The sequence below is a fragment of the Lithobates pipiens genome, unplaced genomic scaffold, assembly GCF_037356315.1.
Source record: "Lithobates pipiens isolate NorthernLeopardFrog02 unplaced genomic scaffold, aLitPip1_a1.2 Scaffold_30, whole genome shotgun sequence".
In the NCBI taxonomy this organism is placed as follows: Eukaryota; Metazoa; Chordata; class Amphibia; order Anura; family Ranidae; genus Lithobates; species Lithobates pipiens.
In genome coordinates, this window is record NW_027507791.1 from 140,756,690 (window position 1) to 140,777,628 (window position 20,939).

The following is a 20,939-nucleotide window of genomic DNA, read 5'->3' on the forward strand; positions in this document are numbered from 1 at the left end:
CCCGTGATGTATGATCAAGAAAATTGGATTTTTATATACAGCTTACCTGTAAAATCCTTTTCTTGAGAGTACATCACGGGACACAGGGCTCCCACCCCTCTTGGGTTTTACGTGGTTTCTTATTGCTTTGCTACAAAACTGAGGTGCCTCCCATTTGGGAGGGGTTATATAGGGGAGGAGTTCTCCTTAATTGGGGTTAACCAGTGTCCAATCACCAGAGGTGCCTATATAACCCACTATGTAATGAAGCTCCTGTGTCCCGTGATGTACTCTCAAGAAAATAATTTTACAGGTAAGCTGTATATAAAAATCAAATTTTTCAATACGTCAAACTTTTTCAGGATGTTTCCCATATACAGTTGCTGCAGTCTTTTTATTCCCTGTTTTTCCCATTACATATTTTTTCCTATTGGGAGTATTTCCTGCAAGTTACTATTATTCCAAATAGGGATATATATATTAAAACCATTGTATTTCATCACCTTTTTAATTGTTTTCCATATTTTAGTGACCATTCTAGTTGTTGGATTCTTATGGCCAAAAGAATTGGCCTCCAATGTCTCTACTATTGTCATGCAATGCTCATGTTAATAAAAATTTTCCGTTAGGGGTCCCCCCATTCATATCCTCACAGCCCATTAGATATTGCAGTTGTGACGCAATATAATAATGCTCTGGATTGGGCAATGAAACCCCCCCCCCCCTTCCCCTATTGGGAGTTGCAATGTTCGCAACCTTATTCTAGCTTGCCCCCCTTTCCATATTAGTTCCCTAAATAAACTTTCTATTTTATTAAACCATTTTTTAGGTATCCACACTGGGGCATTACGTAATATGTACAGAAGTTGAGGCAGCCACACCATTTTTATCAAACTGCATCTACCTGCTGTTGATATTTGGAAACGGCTTCCATTATCAATTTTTTTTTTTCCATCTGTAAAGAAGTGGGACAAGATTTTTATTTATATATTGATCGGGAACTTTTGTTATTATTATCCCTAGGTATTTCAATGTGTCTACAACTGCCAACTGGGGCAACTCCGTTATTATTAGTTCCTTAGGCCGCGTACACACGGGCGGACTGTCCGCCCAACCTTGTCCGCTGAACAGTGTTTGGGCGGACAGTCCGCTCGTGTGTGGGCTTTCAGCGGACAGTTTCAGCGGACAGTTGGACGGACAAGGTCTTTCGGAAATTCCGAAAAACTGTCCGCTGAAACTGTGTTTGAGCGAACAGTCCGCCCGTGTGTGGGCTTGTCCGCTGTACTTTCGAAATGAGCGGACTGTTCCCGCTCGGAAAGTCCGCCCATTTCGAGCGCGTGTACAGGTAGGCGGGGCCCGCGAAGGAAACGTCGCGGGCTCCGCCGCCTGGAATGGACTTAAAGGGGAACCCCAACGCCGAAAAAAATCGGCGTGGGGTCCCCCCCCAAGTCCACACCAGACCCTTGTCCGAGCACGCTACCCGGCCGGCCAGGAAAGGGGGGCGAGCGAGCGCGCCCCCCCTCCTGAGCCGTACCAGGCCGCGTGCCCTCAACATGGGGGGGTGCCTTGGGGAAGGGGGGGCCGCGCGGCCCCCCCACCACAAAGCACCTTGTCCCCATGTTGATGAGGACAAGGGCCTCTTCCCGACAACCCTGGCCGTTGGTTGTCGGGGTCTGCGGGCGGGGGGCTTATCGGAATCCGGGAGCCCCCTTTAAGAAGGGGGCCCCCGGATACCGGCCCCCCACCCTATGTGAATGAGTATGGGGTACAATGTACCCCTACCCATTCACCTGTGAAATAAAGTACAATAAAACACACAACACAGAGAAAAAGTATTTTATTGCACAGCCGGGGGTCTTCCGTCTTCGGGGGTCTTCTCGCCGGACTCCTCCGCTATGTGTGTGTAGCTCTTTTGCCAGCGGAGGAGTCCGGCTTTCTTCCTCCCCGCCGCCGGCCTCTTCTCCCGACTTCGGGGGTCTTGTCCCCCTCTTCGGTTCTTCTGCCGGGCCACCGCGCCTGGTCCGGTGGCCCGGTCTTCTGTCGCCGTCTTCCGTTCTTCTGTCGCCGCCTTCGGTTCTTCTGCCGGGCCACCGCGCCTTCTTGTAGCTCTTTTACAGGCGGTGGCCCGGTCTTCTGCCGCCGCTGTCGCCGCTGTCGCCTTCCGTTCTTCTTCTTGTTCTTCTTGTTCTTCTCCAGGAGATGTTGACACGTCGCTCCCTCCGGCCGGAATGCCAGAGCCGCCCTGCGCTGTGACTTATATAGTGACAATGGGGCGGGGTCACATGGTATATGTCACATGGGTTGGTCACATGGTGACCCCGCCCCCTTACGATGTCATAGTCCCCATGTGACATCAACCCATGTGACCAACCCATGTGACATATACCATGTGACCCCGCCCCATTGTCACTATATAAGTCACAGCGCAGGGCGGCTCTGGCATTCCGGCCGGAGGGAGCGACGTGTCAACATCTCCTGGAGAAGAACAAGAAGAAGAACGGAAGGCGACAGCGGCGACAGCGGCGACAGAAGACCGGGCCACCGCCTGTAAAAGAGCTACAAGAAGGCGCGGTGGCCCGGCAGAAGAACCGAAGGCGGCGACAGAAGAACGGAAGACGGCGACAGAAGACCGGGCCACCGGACCAGGCGCGGTGGCCCGGCAGAAGAACCGAAGAGGGGGACAAGACCCCCGAAGTCGGGAGAAGAGGCCGGCGGCGGGGAGGAAGAAAGCCGGACTCCTCCGCTGGCAAAAGAGCTACACACACATAGCGGAGGAGTCCGGCGAGAAGACCCCCGAAGACGGAAGACCCCCGGCTGTGCAATAAAATACTTTTTCTCTGTGTTGTGTGTTTTATTGTACTTTATTTCACAGGTGAATGGGTAGGGGTACATTGTACCCCATACTCATTCACATAGGGTGGGGGGCCGGTATCCGGGGGCCCCCTTCTTAAAGGGGGCTCCCGGATTCCGATAAGCCCCCCGCCCGCAGACCCCGACAACCAACGGCCAGGGTTGTCGGGAAGAGGCCCTTGTCCTCATCAACATGGGGACAAGGTGCTTTGGGGTGGGGGGGCCGCGCGGCCCCCCTTCCCCAAGGCACCCCCCATGTTGAGGGCACGCGGCCTGGTACGGCTCAGGAGGGGGGGCGCGCTCGCTCGCCCCCCTTTCCTGGCCGGCCGGGTAGCGTGCTCGGACAAGGGTCTGGTGTGGACTTGGGGGGGGACCCCACGCCGATTTTTTTCGGCGTTGGGGTTCCCCTTTAAGCCCATTCCAGGCGGCGGAGCCCGCGACGTTTCCTTCGCGGGCCCCGCCTACCTGTACACGCGCTCGAAATGGGCGGATTTGCCTCCTCCTTACGTGGGCGAGTCCGTTCATTTCAAAAGTTGAGCGAACTGTTTGCCCAACCTTGTTCGTCAAACAGTCCGCTCGTGTGTGGGCAAGTCCGCTCATGCAAATTTTGAGCGGACTGTTTGACAAACTGTTTGCCGAACAAGGTTGGGCGAACAGTCCGCGCGTGTGTACGCGGCCTTAGTTATATCTATCGGGAGTAATTCAGATTTCGTCCAGTTTATTTCTAGCCCAAAAAACCCACCAAACGTTGCCACTATATTCATTGCCCTGCAATGAGTCCCCTGTATCTCCCAAGAACAATAAGATATCGTCCGCATATAGCGCTATTTTTTCTTCACCTGAGATTCTCTGAAATCCAGTTATTTCCGGGGCTTTTTCTTATGGAGATAGCCAGGGGCTCCATCGCCAGAGCAAAAAGCAAGGGGGACAGTGGGGACACCCTTGTCTTGTTCCCCTTTCCAATACTATCCTATCGGACATTACATTATTAACTTTTAGTCTAGCAGTTGGCTTATCATACAACATCCTGATCCATCCAATCATTGCTGGACTGAATTCAAACTTCTCCAATACTCACCACATATATCCCCATTCTACAGTATAAAATGCTTTAGTCACATCCAGTGACAATATAGCTCTTGATCCCCCGTTTTCTGTTGGGGTTTGTAAATTTAAAAATACTCTCCTAATGTTTGTACTGGTGGATCTATTAGACAGGAATCCAGCTTGATCAGGGTGGACCATTTTAGATATATATTTATTTAGCCTAGCTGCATGAACTTTAGCCAGAATTTTTGCATATGCGCATGGGAGGGATATTGCCTATTTGCCGCAACATCCAGTGGATCCTTCCTCTCTTTATGAAGCACAATGATAGTTGCTTCCAGCATTGAAGCGGGTAAATGACCCACCTCCCATGCTCCTCTCAGTGTTTTTAAAAGTTCAGGGATCATTCTCTCCCCATAGTATTTGTTTCAACTGGCAAGCCATCTGGGCCTGTTGCAATTCTGTAAGTGAGATCAGTATTTCCAATTCCTCCCTCTCTTCTTGTGTTATTTTGGGTATCTCCAAATTTTCTAAAAACTCTTCCATTTGTTCCATCCCACTTTCTGCTCTAGCGGTATATAGTTCCTTATAATATTCCTTAAAGGCATATACTATTTTTTGGGGGTTTGAACTTATCTCCCCTCCCATAATCCTAATAGCGGCAATAGTGGGAGCTGGGGCACTGGCCTTTACCACATGCGCCTACAGATTCACCTTCCATAAAGTAGGCCTGACGCTGTAGAAGATATTTAATTTCCACCCTCTGCATACAAATCAGCTTGTATTCCTGTTGTTTATCCAGCCAGGATTTTTTCCTTTCTGGTGATGGATCTGATATATAAATGTTCTCAGCCATAACTACCTCTCTCCTACTTCTTTCCTCTCGAGCCCCCTCAGTCTTATTATATTTAGCCACCTGTTGTATTTAATTACCCCGGGGATATGCTTTTAATGTATCCCAGATTATTCCTGGCATTGCTGTACCTACATTAAATTCTATAAACTCTTTTAATTTTTGTAGGATACCATCCCTATCTTTAATTCAAACCAGTATGGATTTATTTTCCACTCCTTCTGCACCATTTCCTCCCCTATTAACGTGATCATTAACGGAGAGTGATCTGATATCCCTCTTGGCCAATACATTACTTTTTCTATAAACTGTAATATTTTATCATTGCCCAATGCCATGTCAATCCTGGAGAGTATGGAATATGTGGCTGAATAACAAGAATATTGCTGAACGTCTGGATTCCGCACTCTCCAGAGATCGTACAATCCCACTTCCTCTAAAAACTGGTACAATCTTCCCTTCTCCCTCCCCTCTATAATATTCCGGGCCGCAAACCTGTCCAGCTTACTATCCAGGACTTCATTGAAATCTCCTACTACTATAGTTGGAACTTCTTGCTTATCCAGCAGGAACTCGTTTAACTTAAGCAAAACATCTATTTTAAATGGTGGGGGAATATAAACGTTCGCCACCACCAACGCTCTGTTATCAATTAAACAATAAAGAAAAACATAATGACCCAGGACATCTACACTAGATTGCCTGCAGGAAAAATTCACCCCGGACTTCACCAACACACTTACCCCCCTACTGTACGCACTGTGTGTTGAACGGTACTGACTTTGATATTTTTTTCCCTACCGAATCTGTTGGACTGAATTCTTTGTTAGGTGCGTTTCCTGCAGGCAAACCAGTTCTACCCCACCTCTCTAGTGTGGAAAATACTGCAGCTTTCTTACCCGCTGTGCCCAACCCTCTTACATTCCATGATCCAATTTTTAGTGTTTTATTTTGCATTTAAGTGTCTACATTGAATTATATACCAGCTCCCATTACATACCTATATTTTTTCCCTTTTACCACGTTCGTGTCTACCTCCATCTTATATTCACCCCTATATCTATATTCTTAAATCCATTTATATATAATAAAAACCTAATTTCTCCACATTTACCTTGTATACCCTGCTTTATTATTACTTACTCCATCCTTATTCTTTAACAAAGTGCTATTCTCTAGCCCACACTTCTCCATATTTAAACCTTGACCCAAACCAGTGTTCCCCTCCCCTCCCCCACCCCCCGCTCTAATCTCTACCACCCCGCACTCCCCCTCCCTTTCCCCCCTTATCCCCCCTCCCACCCCTTCCCCCCCCCCCCTCCCTCCCCCACCTTGTTAGGTACCCCCCTAAGGGGCTTACAGTGACCTTTTCCCATTCCACTTGCACATCCCTTACTCGCACCCATTCACTGCCTTCCAGCAGTTCACACCAACCCATTGTGCTAAACTCCCCTCCCCACCCAAGATTCCACCCGATTATAATCTATGCCTTTATAAATTATAAGACAGCATTAATACATTCATCAAAGTGTCCGTAATTGCCCCATATTTTCCTCCATCCACTTCTTAACCCAAGCCGGTGAATCAAAAATCTGATTACCACCCAGAGCCGTTACTCTTAATTTTGCGGTGGTAGAGAAGGGCATAAGATACTTTGAGTTTTTGTAGGGCGCGTTTAACCTGGGCATACCCCATTCTTCTTTTTTGAAGGTCCAATGAAAAATCGGAATAAAAGGAAATTTTAACGCCATTGAAAAATATATTTTCCGCTTCTCTAGCTTTCTGTAGTAGTAGTAGTACTTTATCCTTGTAATTCAAAAACTTCAATAAGGATATCCTCCTGCGGGGGGGGGGTTTCTGAGAGGAGCCCTATGTGTCCTTTCTATGCAAAATTAAGCTGAAAATGCATCTTTCCCAAACAGTTCAATTAGCCACTTTTCAAAAAATTCTGTAGGGTTCAGACCCTCACTCTTTTCAGGCAATCCCACCACCCGTACATTATCTATTCAAAAATCTTCTATTTTCCATTTCCTCTAATCTAGAGGCTTGTTTGAGCACCTGTCCTTGCATATTTTTCAGTTCCTTTAACACAGGTGCCACATCATCTTCCAGCTGACTAATCCTTCCTTCAAGTGCTGTTGTCCTTTCTACTATTTTCTGAAATTCACCTCTAACCGCATTTATATCCTCCTTGACCCCCTTTATTTGTTCACCAAGATTTTTAATTGATTCATTGCATGTTTTTACTGCTTTAAGCACATCTAATAATGTTGGCTCTCGCTCTATTGGGGTGTTATCCATTATTTCTGAAGCACCGGTTACTTTTTCCCCTTGGTCAGGTAATCCCACATTTTTTCTATTCTGTGCCCTTGATGACTGTGCCCGTGGTGTGGAGCCAGATGCATGAACCTGGCCTTGGCTTTTTTCTGTCCGTAGTACTCCCTAGCTGCGATTTTTATCTGCGACCCCTTCTAAGGGGGAGATTGCGCTGGAGTATGCGCATACGGCTCAAGTTTTGCAGCCGCTGCAGCAGCAGTTGAACCCAATTGATGGAAATTTTTATCTTTGGCAGAGTGTAATTGCTGCATTTTACCCCCCTTGAATCTTAGGGGCTTACTCCAAAACTAATTTGCAACCTTGCTTAACTTCACAAATCGCAAAGGGGAAAGAGAGGCCTCTTTAAAGAAACTGTATTCAGCAGGAATCACCATCAAGTTTGTAAATTCAATAACACTTCTATAATCGTTTCCATATACTTTTCATATACTTATTTCTGTATTAACCAACGGACTCCAATAGCCAGGATACAGATACACTTCAGCCAGCGTTTTAACTAATGTATAAAGGCTCCACTTCAATTCATTTCACCAAAAGCATCACAGTCTTAACAGTATGATAGGCATGCAGCACACATATAGCAGGATCTAGAATCTCACAGGTACTTTGCTTACTTTAATAAGGTTAGACGGAGTGGAATAAAACCTAGTCCTTATTGATACAGCCACTGTGGGGTCAGTGTAATCTGGAGTGACCTTCCGGGCTCATAATATATCCACTCAAGCCCAAGCCTCTCACCTCTCCTTTCCTTTGCCCCCCACTACACTTCAGAAGAGTGAATGGATGGATGGATCTCATAGCGCCTGCAGCAGCGCCATCAGTTGCATCTGTACCTTATGCTGCCTTCTGCTGCCTCCGACCGACTGTTATACAACCAGGTATAAGTAACATCTCCTCTGCTGTGTCAGGCAGTGAGAGAGGGCGGGAGGGAAAGATCAGCACACCGGACTCACAGCCCTCACTCCTCACCGCTCATCTCCTTCTCACACCGCACTCCACACACATGTAGCTCAACTCTCGCACGTCGGGTCACACCCCAGTTCTCCGCCAATAGCCAACTTTAGTGTGGGTATAACTGCTGAATGGAGGACAAACAAAAATTGGCAACATTTTAATAGCTTGCTGGGTTTGTGAGCTTTACCGAGAATATAAAGCAAGTGGGGCCAGTCTGTGAGTCTGAGGCTTTCGAGCCCTCCCACTACAGTGAGTGACAATGTCATTACATTGTAGCTTACTGAAGATGAATCTACTGTGAAGACCTTATAAAATGAGTGGCTGCGGAAATAACGGCCACCAGTCTTACTAAAAGGAAATGAAAGGGACACAGGTGCCTGAAAATCTTTTATGGAAAAAGATCAACAAATTCAACAAGGTTAGAAATGACATTTGTTCTAAAGCACTTTAAAATCTGCCCAGAGTTCAGTTTTAACTCTGTTGCAAAAATTCACCTTTTTTTCTGTCCTTACCACAAAAGCAAGTATGATAATTACAGGACAGTCTCAAACTGAGGACAAGGTGGCAGACCACAGACTTGCCACCATTTTTTCTAACGTAGAACATTTGGTGTGGTCAGTTTTCTTTTTGTGCGGCATCAATTGTAGGCTGGGCATGTTTCTTCTCAATTACAATTGTATTTTGTTTGAAATTGTGTTTACTTTTGTTTCAGGTTGCCACTAGAAAGCAGGTTTACCTCTTTGATATCCTCACCATGGGACCAGGAGTCTTCAAAAATGGTCTTCAAGTGGTGCTTGAAGACAAAGGCATCCTAAAGGTTTGTAACCTTTTCATAAATACACTAGCACTTTAAATGTATGTAAAAGATAGGGGCGTGGCTTGACGTATTGGAGCAGGCACACGTGTGGTGCTTCAGCTCCCGGATCCCTCGACTCTACAGGGCTTCTCCATGCCGCAGATCGCTGTCTAAACAGATTTGGGGCAGTTTTTTTTACTCTTCAGCCACGGCCCAGGGCCGACCAGAATCCAAGATGGTGCTGGCGCCTCCGTCCCTGGCCACTCTGAGTCGGCCCTGGACATACTGGCTGGCTCCCAGGCATGCCACTCCCCCCGGGACACAGGATCCCCCCCCCCCCCCCCAGGCGCTCCAGGAGCCACTCAAACACATCCCTGGGATAAGATGGATAGGACTTAGAATCACAAATAAGATCCCTGCACAGCTATATGTGCTCCCTCCCCACAAGGGCCAAATTTGAACAGTGTGTTAAACGCATTGAGAAAACCTATAAGCAAGAGATTACTGAGCTTAAAAGGGACATTGGGGTTCGTTTTGAGGACATAGAAACCACCATTGTAGGCCTCCATGCCACAGTTCAGTCACATTAGGAAATGCCTAACTCCCACGCAGTCATGCTGCAGCAACTAGCATACCAGCAAGACGACATTGAGAACAGAAACAGGCATAATAATATCCACGGAATCCCTGAATCTGTGGAACCCAAAGATTTAAAGGTGGCAGTGACAGACATCTTCAACCAGCTATTACAATTGCCCAAAGATAATCCCCTTGAACTTGACTGGGTCCACAGGACCTCTGGCCCCAGGAAACCTGATCCCTCATGAGTGAGTGCACTTCTATAACATAAAATAATCCATCATACATGCTGCCAGCTCTCCGGACTCTATTCTCTTTCACACTACCCCGTGATGCTGCTGCCTGACCTCCCACACCAAAATTAACCACGTGGAAAGCTCTGAAGCCTCTCACGCAGTTACTTCAATCCCATCAGTTGAAATATCAATGGCGCTTTCCCTTCCAGCTGCGGGTTCACCACGATGGTAAGACTGCCATTTTCCGCACGCTCTGTGACTTCCCAACAATCCTCAGCATACTGGATTTACCTCATGTCTCTATCCCACACTGGCCCTTCACTCCCACCACCCCAGGACTACCATACATGCCTCAGTGGCAAAAACAGAGCCGCAAATGGCGTCCCGGATCCTTATCACACAAAGACCCCGATGATTGATGTCCTCTAGATCGGTTGGTCGTCCATTCTCCCTCTCTTGAGAGCAGGATCACTTCCTGCGTTTACTCAGAACCTCTGAGTAAAACTTCTCCAGGACTCATTTGTTGATCTTATCTTCATTGAACACCTTCCAATAAGTTGCTACTGTTAGCAGTTACATCCATGCCAGTTCCCCGGTTCCTGAAGGTTTCCTTTAAGGTCTCAGAGCCTATCGTGAAGGGCGAAGATCTCTGATAAAACCCTGTTGTGAGTATAAGGTAGGGGAGATTTTCTCAGGAATTTCTCCTTCTATGTATTGTGTTGTCATGTCTATATGTCACCACTGGGGGCTGTATTGAGCACTCACCATCCTGACGCTGGAAACAGCAGAAGCTTTCACTCTCCTCTCCTTCAGCCGGCTCAGACCCTCTGGTAAGAAATAGGGGGGGTCTGATCTCTTCCTGGGCCCCCAAATTGGTGTTTTTTTCTTATTTGTTCGCCAGACCAGCTGCCTTGTTCTACAAAAAAAAAATTTTTTTGTGGACCGTGGCCGATCAGAAGAGCGGAGGATTTACCCCCCCCCCCCGCCATGCTGCAGGACGCTTGTGTGCTAAAATCGGCTCCTTTTTAAAAAGGGAAGGGGGGGCCGTATTCCGTGCGGGGGGAGGCTAACTGCGTCAGATGCGCAGGAAGTATTTTAAGCACTGTGGGAGAAGCTGCTGCCTGGCGGTGGAGAGACAGAGCAGAGAGGTTGGCTTGTCAAGTTTGGTGACACAGGCATTTCCCTTTTGACATTGTACTGTATAGCTAGGATTAATAGCAGTTATTGTACTGTACTATAGCCTAGCAAGTGTTACATCCTTTTGCTGGTAGTGCCTCTGCTTTGTACTGTAAGCTATGAGTGACAATGGGACCAGGAACCCCTCTAAGGGTTCTAAGGGGTTAATGGTATACAACAAACTAAAAACCCTTCCAAAAGAATGTCTTCCTCCCTGAAAAATATGGCCAGTTAGATGAAGCCATCAAGGGTAAAACACTTCTGTCCCTGTGCATTTCATATAAACAGGTTTTTCTTCTACCATTTAAAAGATTATTGCTATGATGTCTCTCCATAGTAGGACTAAATATAGCAGATTCCCATCTAGTCCTGGGCCCTTTTGTTGAGGTGCAGGAGGCTGGGGATCAAGTAGATCTTCACAAATATTGTAAGATACTTATTTTTCCTCTTCAGAGGATCCTAACAGAGAGGGAGTAGCCGCACAAGTCAGGTGTTTGTCTACTCCCTTACTTAACCCTTTTGTTGCCTGCCGCAGGCTCTTGAGGTATCTACCTCTAATAGGGTTCATTTGAACCTACCCCGCCTGGGGATGTTTTTTTCTATTCATGCATAACTTATATATTCTGAATGGGAACATTTCTATGAAAGAAATGGGAGGTTTCAGCTATTAATGCTGCATCACCTCAGTGAGCAGAGTCTCACATGTCCAGTGGATAATGCACTGATGTTAAAGGATCCAGCAAGTTAAGGTTGTATTTTCCTTTTAAAGACCAGATGTCTTTTGCAGTTCTGGCTGCAATGGGAGTAGCTCAATCCATTAACCCTTTAACGGCTGCTCCACTATTGTGGTGGAGCACATTTTGAGTCACGCCAATGCATTGGAATGTGGACTCCAAGGGGTTAAAGAACAGGTGTGAGATGCCTCAAAGCTCTGCCTAATCAGCAGGCCCAGCAAAGGGGCCGGTGTATTTGACACACTGTGTCTCACAGATGCTATGAAGGACTCAATCGTTTAAGCCCTATGGCTTATACTTGGACTAGTGCATTTTTGCAGAGGTCCATGGCTGAGATATTGATCAGCCGAAGCACCAGGTGAAAACCCTTAACCAGTCTGTGTCAATTCCTGGGGTACGACTATTTAGAGTTGATAAGGACATCCAAAAGGGGTAAAGCTCTCTACCAATAAAGGAGGTTTAAACAGTTCTCCTTTAATCATGCAGCCCCTCCTAATGCCTGGGGTATCTGCCTTTAGGGAGTCTTGACGGTCTTAATCGCCAGGTTCAGAAGAAAGTTCCCAGGGGTAGCACCAGGATCTTGGGGCAGAAAGCCCATAAAGTAGAATGCTAAGGCCTTGTCATGGAGGAGCACCCCCACTCGTTTGAGGGGAAAGCTCCTGCAATTCTCAGTCTGGCAGGAACAATGTTAACCACTTCAATGCCCGGCCATAGTCCTATGATGGCCACAGATGGGATCTCCCATCCTGGGTGGACGTCATATGACGGCCTCGGTATTTCACCGCTCCTGCGGGCACCCGCTTGTCATCCTGACACAGCCCAACCCCGATCGCAGTAAAGGGCCAATGAAATTGGCTCTTTACCATGTGACCAGCTGTGTCCAATCACAGCCGGTCACAGAATGTAAATAAACCACGGTAACGAGATGTTACCGGGTTCTCCTCCTCACACACGATCAGTATCCGAGTACCTGAGCACCTGTCCCAGCCCACCCGAGCACCTGTCCCAGCCCACCCGAGCACCTGTCCCAGCCCACCCGAGCACCTGTCCCAGCCCACCCGAGCACCTGTCCCAGCCCACCCGAGTACCTGTCCCAGCCCACCCAAGTACCTGTCCCAGCCCACCCAAGTACCCGAATGCCTGTCACCAGCCCGTCGGAGTACCCGTGTACCTGTCACCAGCCCGTCGGAGTACCCGTGTACCTGTCACCAGCCCGTCGGAGTACCCGTGTACCTGTCACCAGCCCGTCGGAGTACCCGAGTACCTATTTGCAGCCCATGTCTCATAGAATACACATTGGGGTGTTTGCTTTCCAAAATGGGGTCATTTTGTGGGTAATTCTATTGTCCTGGTGCTCCAGGACATTCAAAAGCGTGATGTGTAGGAACGAAATGAGATGTGTAATTTATGCTCTTAGAACGCCTGAAGGTACCACTTCCATGTTGGACCTCTGTATATGGCCAGGCTGTGTAAAGGTCTCACACATGTGGTATCGCAATACTCAGGAGGAGTAGCAGAATTTGTTTTGGGGTGTAATTTTTGCTATATACATGTTATGTGTTAGAAATAGCTTATAAATTGTCAACTTTGTGTAAAAAAAAAAAATAATAAAAAATTTTCTTTCCATGTTTTCTGAAGACTTGTGTAAAAAAAAAAAAAATAACTGCTCAAAAGACTCAAAATGCTTCATAGAATATACTTTGGGGTGTTTGTTTTCCAAAATGGGGTAATTTCGTGGGTAATTCCATTGTCCTGGTGCTCCAGGGCCTTTACAAATGTAATAGGTCGTTAGGAAATTAGAGGTGTCATTTATGCTCCTAGAACACCTGACGGCGCTCCCTGCACGTTGGGCCTTTGTATGTGGATACGCTGTGTAAAAAAGTCACACACATGTGGTATCGCCATACTCAGGATGAGTAGCAGAATGTATTTTGGGGTGTAATTTTTGCTATGTCCATGCTTTGAGTTAGAAATATCTTATAAACTGACCACTTTGTGTAAAAAAATAAATAAAAAAAAAAATGTTTTCATTTTCTTTCCACGTTTTCCGAAGACTTGTGGAAAAAAATTAACTGTTCAAAAGACTCATTATGCCTCTTAGAATATACGTTGGGGTGTTTGCTTTCCAAAATGGGTCATTTTGTGGGTAATTCTACTGTCCTGGTGCTCCAGGGCCTTCACAAATGTAATAGGTCGTTAGGAAATTAAAGGCGTCATTTATGCTCCTAGAACCCCTGACGGTGCTCCCTGCATTTTGGACTTCTCTGTGTGGCCAGCCTGTGTAATAGTCCCACACATGTGGTATCACCATACTCGGGAAGAGTTGCAGAATGTATTTTGGGGTGTAATTGGAAGTATGCATATGCTGTGTTTGAGAAATAACTTGTTATGACAATTTTGTAAAAAAAAAAAAATTCTTCTTTTTCCCAAGAATTGTGGGAAAAATTACAACTTCAAAAAACTCACCATGCCTCTTATTAAATACCTTGGACTGTCTACTTTTCAAAAAGGGGTCATTTGGGGGGTATTTGTACTTTCCTGACTTTTCAGAGCCTCAAGAAATCATATAGGCTGTCAGTGCATCAGGTGTGATCAGATGTGATAAATTTTCAATGATTTGCACCATAGCTTGTAGACTATAACTTTCAAAGAGACTAAATAATATCCATTAATTTGGTTTATTTTTACCAAAGAGATGTAGCCAATATAAATTTTGGCCCAAATTTATGAACAAAAATGACTTATTTGCAAAATTTTATCATAGAAACTAAAAAAAAAGTGTGTTTTTTTTTCAGAATTTTCGCTCTTTTTTTTCACTAATGACGCAAAAAATAAAAAACCCAGTGGTGATTAAATACCACCAAAAGAAAGCTCTATTTGTATGAAAAAAATGATAAAAATTTTGTTTGTGTACAGTGTTGCATGACTGAGTAACTGGAATTCAAAGTGTAAGAGTGCTGAATGCTAAAAATTGGTCTGGTAAGGAAGCTGTATAAATGCCCTGTATTGAAGTGCTTAAGAGCAGAGTGATTTCTGCGATTTTTTTATTTTTTTTTCTCTAGGTTACATCTAGAGTTTCAAGAGCCCGGATGGTCCAGTCGGCTTTCGATCTGAGGGTTCGGGTCCTGTTTGGGTGCTGTCTGTGGGGTCCTTGGGGCTGCTGATGCGGAAGTCTTTATGCAAGAGTGTCCGTCTCCTCAAAGGAATGCTCCTAAGGTTCCAGAGAAAAAAAAAGAAAGAAAGAAGTAAAGTCTTTTTCGACAGCCTCTTTCTTCCCACTCTTGGTGTGTAGCTTATTCAGGGGGTAATGCAGTTTATTCCCCCTATCAAGGCACCTCTAAATCCTTAGGATTTAAAATTGGTCTTGTCGGCTTTGTTAAATCAGCCGTTTGAACCTTACGAGAAATTCTCTTGGTTCTTTGACAAGAAGGATAATCTTTTTTGCTTGCCATTTCTTCTGCTGGAGGAGTATTGGAACTAACGGCTCTGTCTTGTAAGAGCCATATTTCATCATGTATAAGGACGAGGTGGTTCGATGTCCTCTTCCTGAATTCTTACCAAAAGTGGTAACAGGTTTTCATTTAAACCAAGATATTATTCTTCCTTGTTTCGCCCCAGAAATCTTAATCTGGGGAAGAGAAAGCACTACAGTATTTTGATGTAGTAAGAGCGATCAGCATCTATTTAAGGGTGACCACTCAGGTTTGCAAAACACAGGTTTTGTTTGTACTGCCAAAGGGTCCAGGATATGGACGGGCAGCGTCAAGATCCACTATTTTCCAAATGGATTTGTCAAGTGATTGATCAAGCTTCAGCTTAAAGAAGAAAATTCTACCTTCTAATATTAAGAGTACATTAATCCTGGGCGATTAGTGCCTCTTGGATGGTGCATCATCAGGCCTCTATGGCTCAGATCTGTAAGACCGCAACCTTGGTCTTTGGTCCAGACGTTTATCAGATTTTTTTCAAATCGATATTAAAGGTCATGAGGATATTGCCTTTGGACACGGCATACACTGCAGGCTGCAGTACGAGTCCTCTGGCCTCCTGTTTCCTTAATTCTGTCCCCACCCCTTCAGTTGCCATTGCTATGGGACATCCCACATAGTTATTACTATGGCTCTGTGTCCCCTGATGTGAGAAAATAAAATAGGATTTTTAAAACAGCTTACCTGTAAAATCCTTTTCTTTGATGTACATCAGGGGACACAGAGGTCCCTCCCTTCTTCTTCACTTTGCTTGGCTACAAAACTGAGGACTCCCAGTAATGGAAGGGGTTATATGGGGGAAGTTCACGCCTTAAGGGGCGTGTCAGTGTCCAGCACCTGATATGCTGATATAACCCACATAGTTATTACACATAGTTATTACTATGGCTCTGTGTCCCCTGATATACATCAAAGAAAAAAATTTTACAGGTAAGCTGTTTTAAAAATCCTATTTTTGTTTTATTTAATTTTTTTTTTTTTTTTTTTTGTTTTGTGGGAGTTGACACTTAATAGAGTAATGTTGCATTTTTCAGGTGTGATAAACTTTTTATTTTTCTATTGTTAGGTCATCCATGATGGTCGTTGGCTAGTAGATATTTTGTCCCACCAATATAGTGTGATCTTGAATAATGTTTTCGATACACAGGTATGTATAAAAAAAAAGGTGTTTATAACTGTTTAAAAAAAAAACTATTAAAATAAAGTGTAGCAAGTTCAGTATTCTGTATTAGTTAAGCTATGCAATCTTGTACTAATACTGTAGCTATCTGATGATGTCAATGAGTGCTTTCATTATTAAAAGATGTACTTCTGAGAGAATCAGCCCTGTGCCCCTTTCGCAGGGGGAGGAGTCTAGTAATGATGCGTGCCTGCACCTAGCGTCGGGTGTGCATCGGGTCTCCCGCCACCCCAGAGATGCCGCCGATCACTGCCCCGCACTAATCCTGGCTCCAGCCTTGCCGCCTATGTGGTAGGGGTCCCCCCTCCCTCCCGTCTCTCCCCCTCCCTCCGGTTGCTCCATACCGTGTCGCGGCAGTCGGCCGCGCTGTGGAAGGAATCGTTCTCTGCTCTCCTGGAGGCGAGTCCAGCGAGGTGTGTGACAAGCCGGGAGGAGCGCCGGTGAAGATCGGACGCCGCGATCCCTGGGTTCCTGGTGCTTGGAAACACTCGGAAGGTAGACTAAGGTGCCGGACGCCCTCTGCTGGACAAGGAGGCACGGCGCACCTTGTGGATACGCGAAAATGATACAAAATTGACAAAGAAGGTCAGTAGAATTGCGAAAAAAGCTTATGCTCTGGCAGCATCAAGGAGATACCTCTGGAGAGCGTGTATGGGGTAGGTGGACTTAAATTACATTACACTACTAAGCACCATAATAGTATTAAAACAGGACTGTGGAAGACCCTTTTGGTGAATACAAACAATAGGTTGGTACGCAAGTCGCAGCACACTTTATAGTATATAAGCAATCAGTGAGCTGTAGGAGACCCCCCAAAAAAAAGGGGGGGCTTTATATTTTACTTGAATCCTTGTTGAACATTAACGGTAGAGGAAAAAGGGTGGGGGGAGAACAGAATATTGGTGTATCTCTGCAAGCCTGATTGTGATTTGGCGAAACACCATATCGCATTTTTGGGGGCCGCAAAACGTTATTAGATAGCACCCAGAACGAAGATTCTGCTTGGTTATAACTAGGAAGAGAGACACTCTAAACAGACACCAAAGGGGTAATCTAATAAAGAGTGGAGAGAAGAAGAGGCCCATATAAATAAATAAATAACGGTGTGCCGCCAACTCCGTGACAGATGAAGGGAAAGACAGCGAAGACAGGGGCTACCCCAAAATCGCCTCGGCGGAGTTTGGTTACTAGCCCCGGCGCAATGAATAAATATGTCATGCAGACAGCGCCAACGGATAAACAGGCGGAAAAGCAACAACATACAAGAAGCCTACAGGCAGAAAATGGAGATAAAAGAGAAAGAGATAAGAAAGATAAAGAGAAAAGAAGGCACCAAGTGCAAAACAACTCCTCACAAGACATTGATATATTACCTGATATACCACCTGATGATGAGCCTGATCAAATACTTGAATCAGACCGTGACACAGAAATTACACCAGCTCCCCCGATTCAACAAGAAAATCTACAAGCCTTGTCCACTAAAAACGAAATAATTTCCATGTTTGCAGCGTTGGAAAGTACTATGAAAACCGAAATGGAAAGATTACATAAAAACTTAGGTCATGTTCTGGAAAGGGTAGAAGAGGTGGAAAAAAAAAAGTGGAAAAGGACGCGAATACAATAAAGAAACTAGAAATAGAAATACAACATTTAAAAAAAAAGTACAACAAGATCAAGCATATAAAGCTGAAGAAAGAAAGCTTAAGAATACGTGGAGTCCCAGACGCACCACAACGAGAGGATCTTATAGATATAATCAAGAAGATCTGCAACCCCTTAATGAACAAAGATATATAACCAACCCAATAAACATAGAAAGGGCGCACCGAGTAAGGAAACCTAAGGGCCTCCCACAAGAAGCCACGGGATATAATAGTAGGATTTCAAAATGAAGAAGAGAAATACCAAATATGGAGAAACGTAAGACTAATCGCACCACTAAGATATGAAGGAAATGACATCCAGATATTTCAAGATCTTTCACAAGAGACCCTAAGGAGAAGAAGAGCTTTAAAACCATTATTGACAGTGATGACAGAGAATGGTGTCCTATATAACTGGGGTTTCCCTGCATGCTTAATAGGGAAAAAAAACTGTTGGATAGGAAAATTGAGATATATCGAAGAAACAGAATTTTATAGAAAATTCGATATTCCAGTACCGGGGGTGTAGGGGGGGGGGACGGGGGGGGTGGAACCGGCCCTCCGCTTTCTTTCATGAGGGGGGAGGGGGAGTGGATGAGAGTTGTGAAATATGGATGGGGACATGGTCCCCCTTGTTTTGGATGTTTTCCCCAGGCCGTCTCCTCTCTGTCCCTCCTCCCCCGTCCCCCTTTCTTTCTTTTTTGGGGGGAGGGGGGAGGAGGGGTGAGCCGGGAGGGGGCGGGGGGGGGGGGTTTGTGGTGGGGGATGGGATGCCCCTGGCATGTGGGATTACCAACTCGCAACTAATAGGTGAGATGGATGCCGGCACTGCCAATCAGAATTCCACCCCAGGGCCAAGGGACAAATGGAACGAGGGAGTTCCTGATAAAATGGACTGGTGGGTCATTTTTACATCAAAAGAGGGTGCAGGGAGGGGTGGGGGGTAAAATCTGTTGGCATGAATCCACTAAAGGTAGTAAGAAAATATCTAGACTGGTATAATTCTGGAGCTTAAAATAGTAACATATAATGTGAGAGGAATGAATTCTCCAAAGAAAAGTTATAACATTCTTAGGGAGTTGGAGGGATATTCTGTAGATATTGTTTTTTTACAAGAAACGCATTTAGCTTTAGATTCCAACATGTGGTTATGTACAGCAAAGTTTCCAACGTGGTATTATGCAGACTCTCTGAGCAGGGGCTCTAGGGGAGTAGCAATCGGGATCTTTAAAAATGTCAATTGGAAAGTAGAAGAAATGAAAGTGGATCCAGAGGGGAGGTTCTTATTTTTAAAAGGTAACATAACAAAAAAAAGATATACATTAGTGAACATTTATTGCCCCAATAATGGCCCAAAAAAATACCTAAATCGAATTTTGAACACACTAGAGACATATAAACAGGGTCACATGATCTTGGCCGGGGACCTAAATTTTGCTATGGACCCGTCTATAGATAGTACATCACATGGTCTTTAACAGGAAAATAAACAACATAGAATCCTAAAACAGAAAATGTATACACAACAACTAATGGATACTTGGAGAATATTTAACCTAGGAAAAAAAGACTATACATATTATTCTTCAGTCCATGATATGTACGTGAGACTGGATTATATATATGTAGACCATGAACTGTTAGAAAATATAATAGAGGCCAAGATAGGAACTATAACCTTATCGGACCACGCGCCTGTAATAATACAACTTAAAGAGCTAGAAAGGGAGAGTAAAAAAGGGACATGGAGACTAAATGAGTCTCTATTAGAAAACGTGAAAACTGAGAATATCATAAAAGGAGAGATTGAACAATACTTTAAAATTAACGAAACAGATGAAATCCCTAAAGCTACTCTTTGGGAGGCACATAAAGCTCTAATCCGGGGGAAATTAATTTCCATAGGAGCCGGGGAAAAAAAAGAAAGTGAAATGAAACTCAATGAACTAAAAAAAGAACTTTACGTATTAGAACAAAAGCATAAGAGCCAATTAGATAGAAATATATATAAAGAGATTACCCATAAACGCACACAATTAAATGACATGATGGAATTAGAAGCAAGAAAAATATATAAAAATGTATCCAAAGAAAGATATATGTGGGGAAATAAAACGGGGAAACATCTGGCCAGACTAGTAAGGGGAAAAAAAGCCTTAAATTGCATAGAAAAGATCAAAAATGCGCACGGGGGAAATGAAATTTCGAACATCAGAGATAGAAAATGCTTTTAAAACATATTTTAGTGCCCTATATTCAATCAGGAATACTGAGACAGATAAACAAAAGGGGATTAGAAAAACTAAAATTCAAGAATATTTGAGTGAGATAGATTTACCTAAAATAACCCCAGAGATGTCCAAGAGCCTAGAAGACCCGATTACCCCAGACGAAATTGAGAACGCAATAAAGGAAATGCCGAATGGGAAAAGCCCAGGACCAGACGGTTTTACCATCAGGTACTATAAGAAATTTAAGCAACAGCTGGTCCCAGAGTTAGTAAATTCTGTAATAAACTGGCAGATGAGGAGGTTCTGAGGAAAGAATCACTCTTGGCAAATATCACAGTTATTCCAAAACCCGGTAAAGATAGCTCTATCTGTTACAACTATCGTCCGATAGCGCTATTGTACACTGATACCAAATTATATGCAAAGGTATTAGCGACAAGGATAAAAAATCTACTGCCAGAATTGATCAATGGCGATCAAGTAGGATTTGTACCAGGTAGGGAATGCCGAGACAATAGTCTCCGGACTCTGTTACTTATGGGGAAAGACAAGGAAACCAATCCCCCAATGATTTTAATTTCGATCGACGCCGAAAAGGCTTTCGATCGGGTGGATTGGTGCTTCATAATGGAAACTTTACAGAACGCAGGCCTAGGCCCAAAAATGTTGAAATGCATAAATAATCTATACACTCACCCGTCAGCTAGAGTGGGGGTGAACAGGAGTATGTCGTCCGCATTTGACATGTCAAACGGTACAAGGCAGGGGTGTCCCCTCTCGCCCTTTATGTGATTGCGTTGGAGCCACTATTAGCAAAGATTCGTAATAATACTGATATAGGAGGAGTTAGAAT

The 20,939-nt window shown here is 44.8% G+C and overlaps 1 protein-coding gene across 2 annotated transcripts in view; it reads left to right on the forward strand.

The window, feature by feature from the left end:
* Positions 1-20,939, forward strand: part of EXD1 (exonuclease 3'-5' domain containing 1) — a 618,256-nt gene that overhangs the window by 492,730 nt on the left and 104,587 nt on the right. For both annotated transcript variants that reach the window (XM_077464920.1, XM_077464919.1), the window contains 2 exons: positions 8,733-8,837; positions 16,096-16,176. In XM_077464920.1, coding sequence (XP_077321046.1) covers positions 8,733-8,837; positions 16,096-16,176 — 186 coding nt within the window. The remainder of the gene's footprint in view (positions 1-8,732; positions 8,838-16,095; positions 16,177-20,939) is intronic.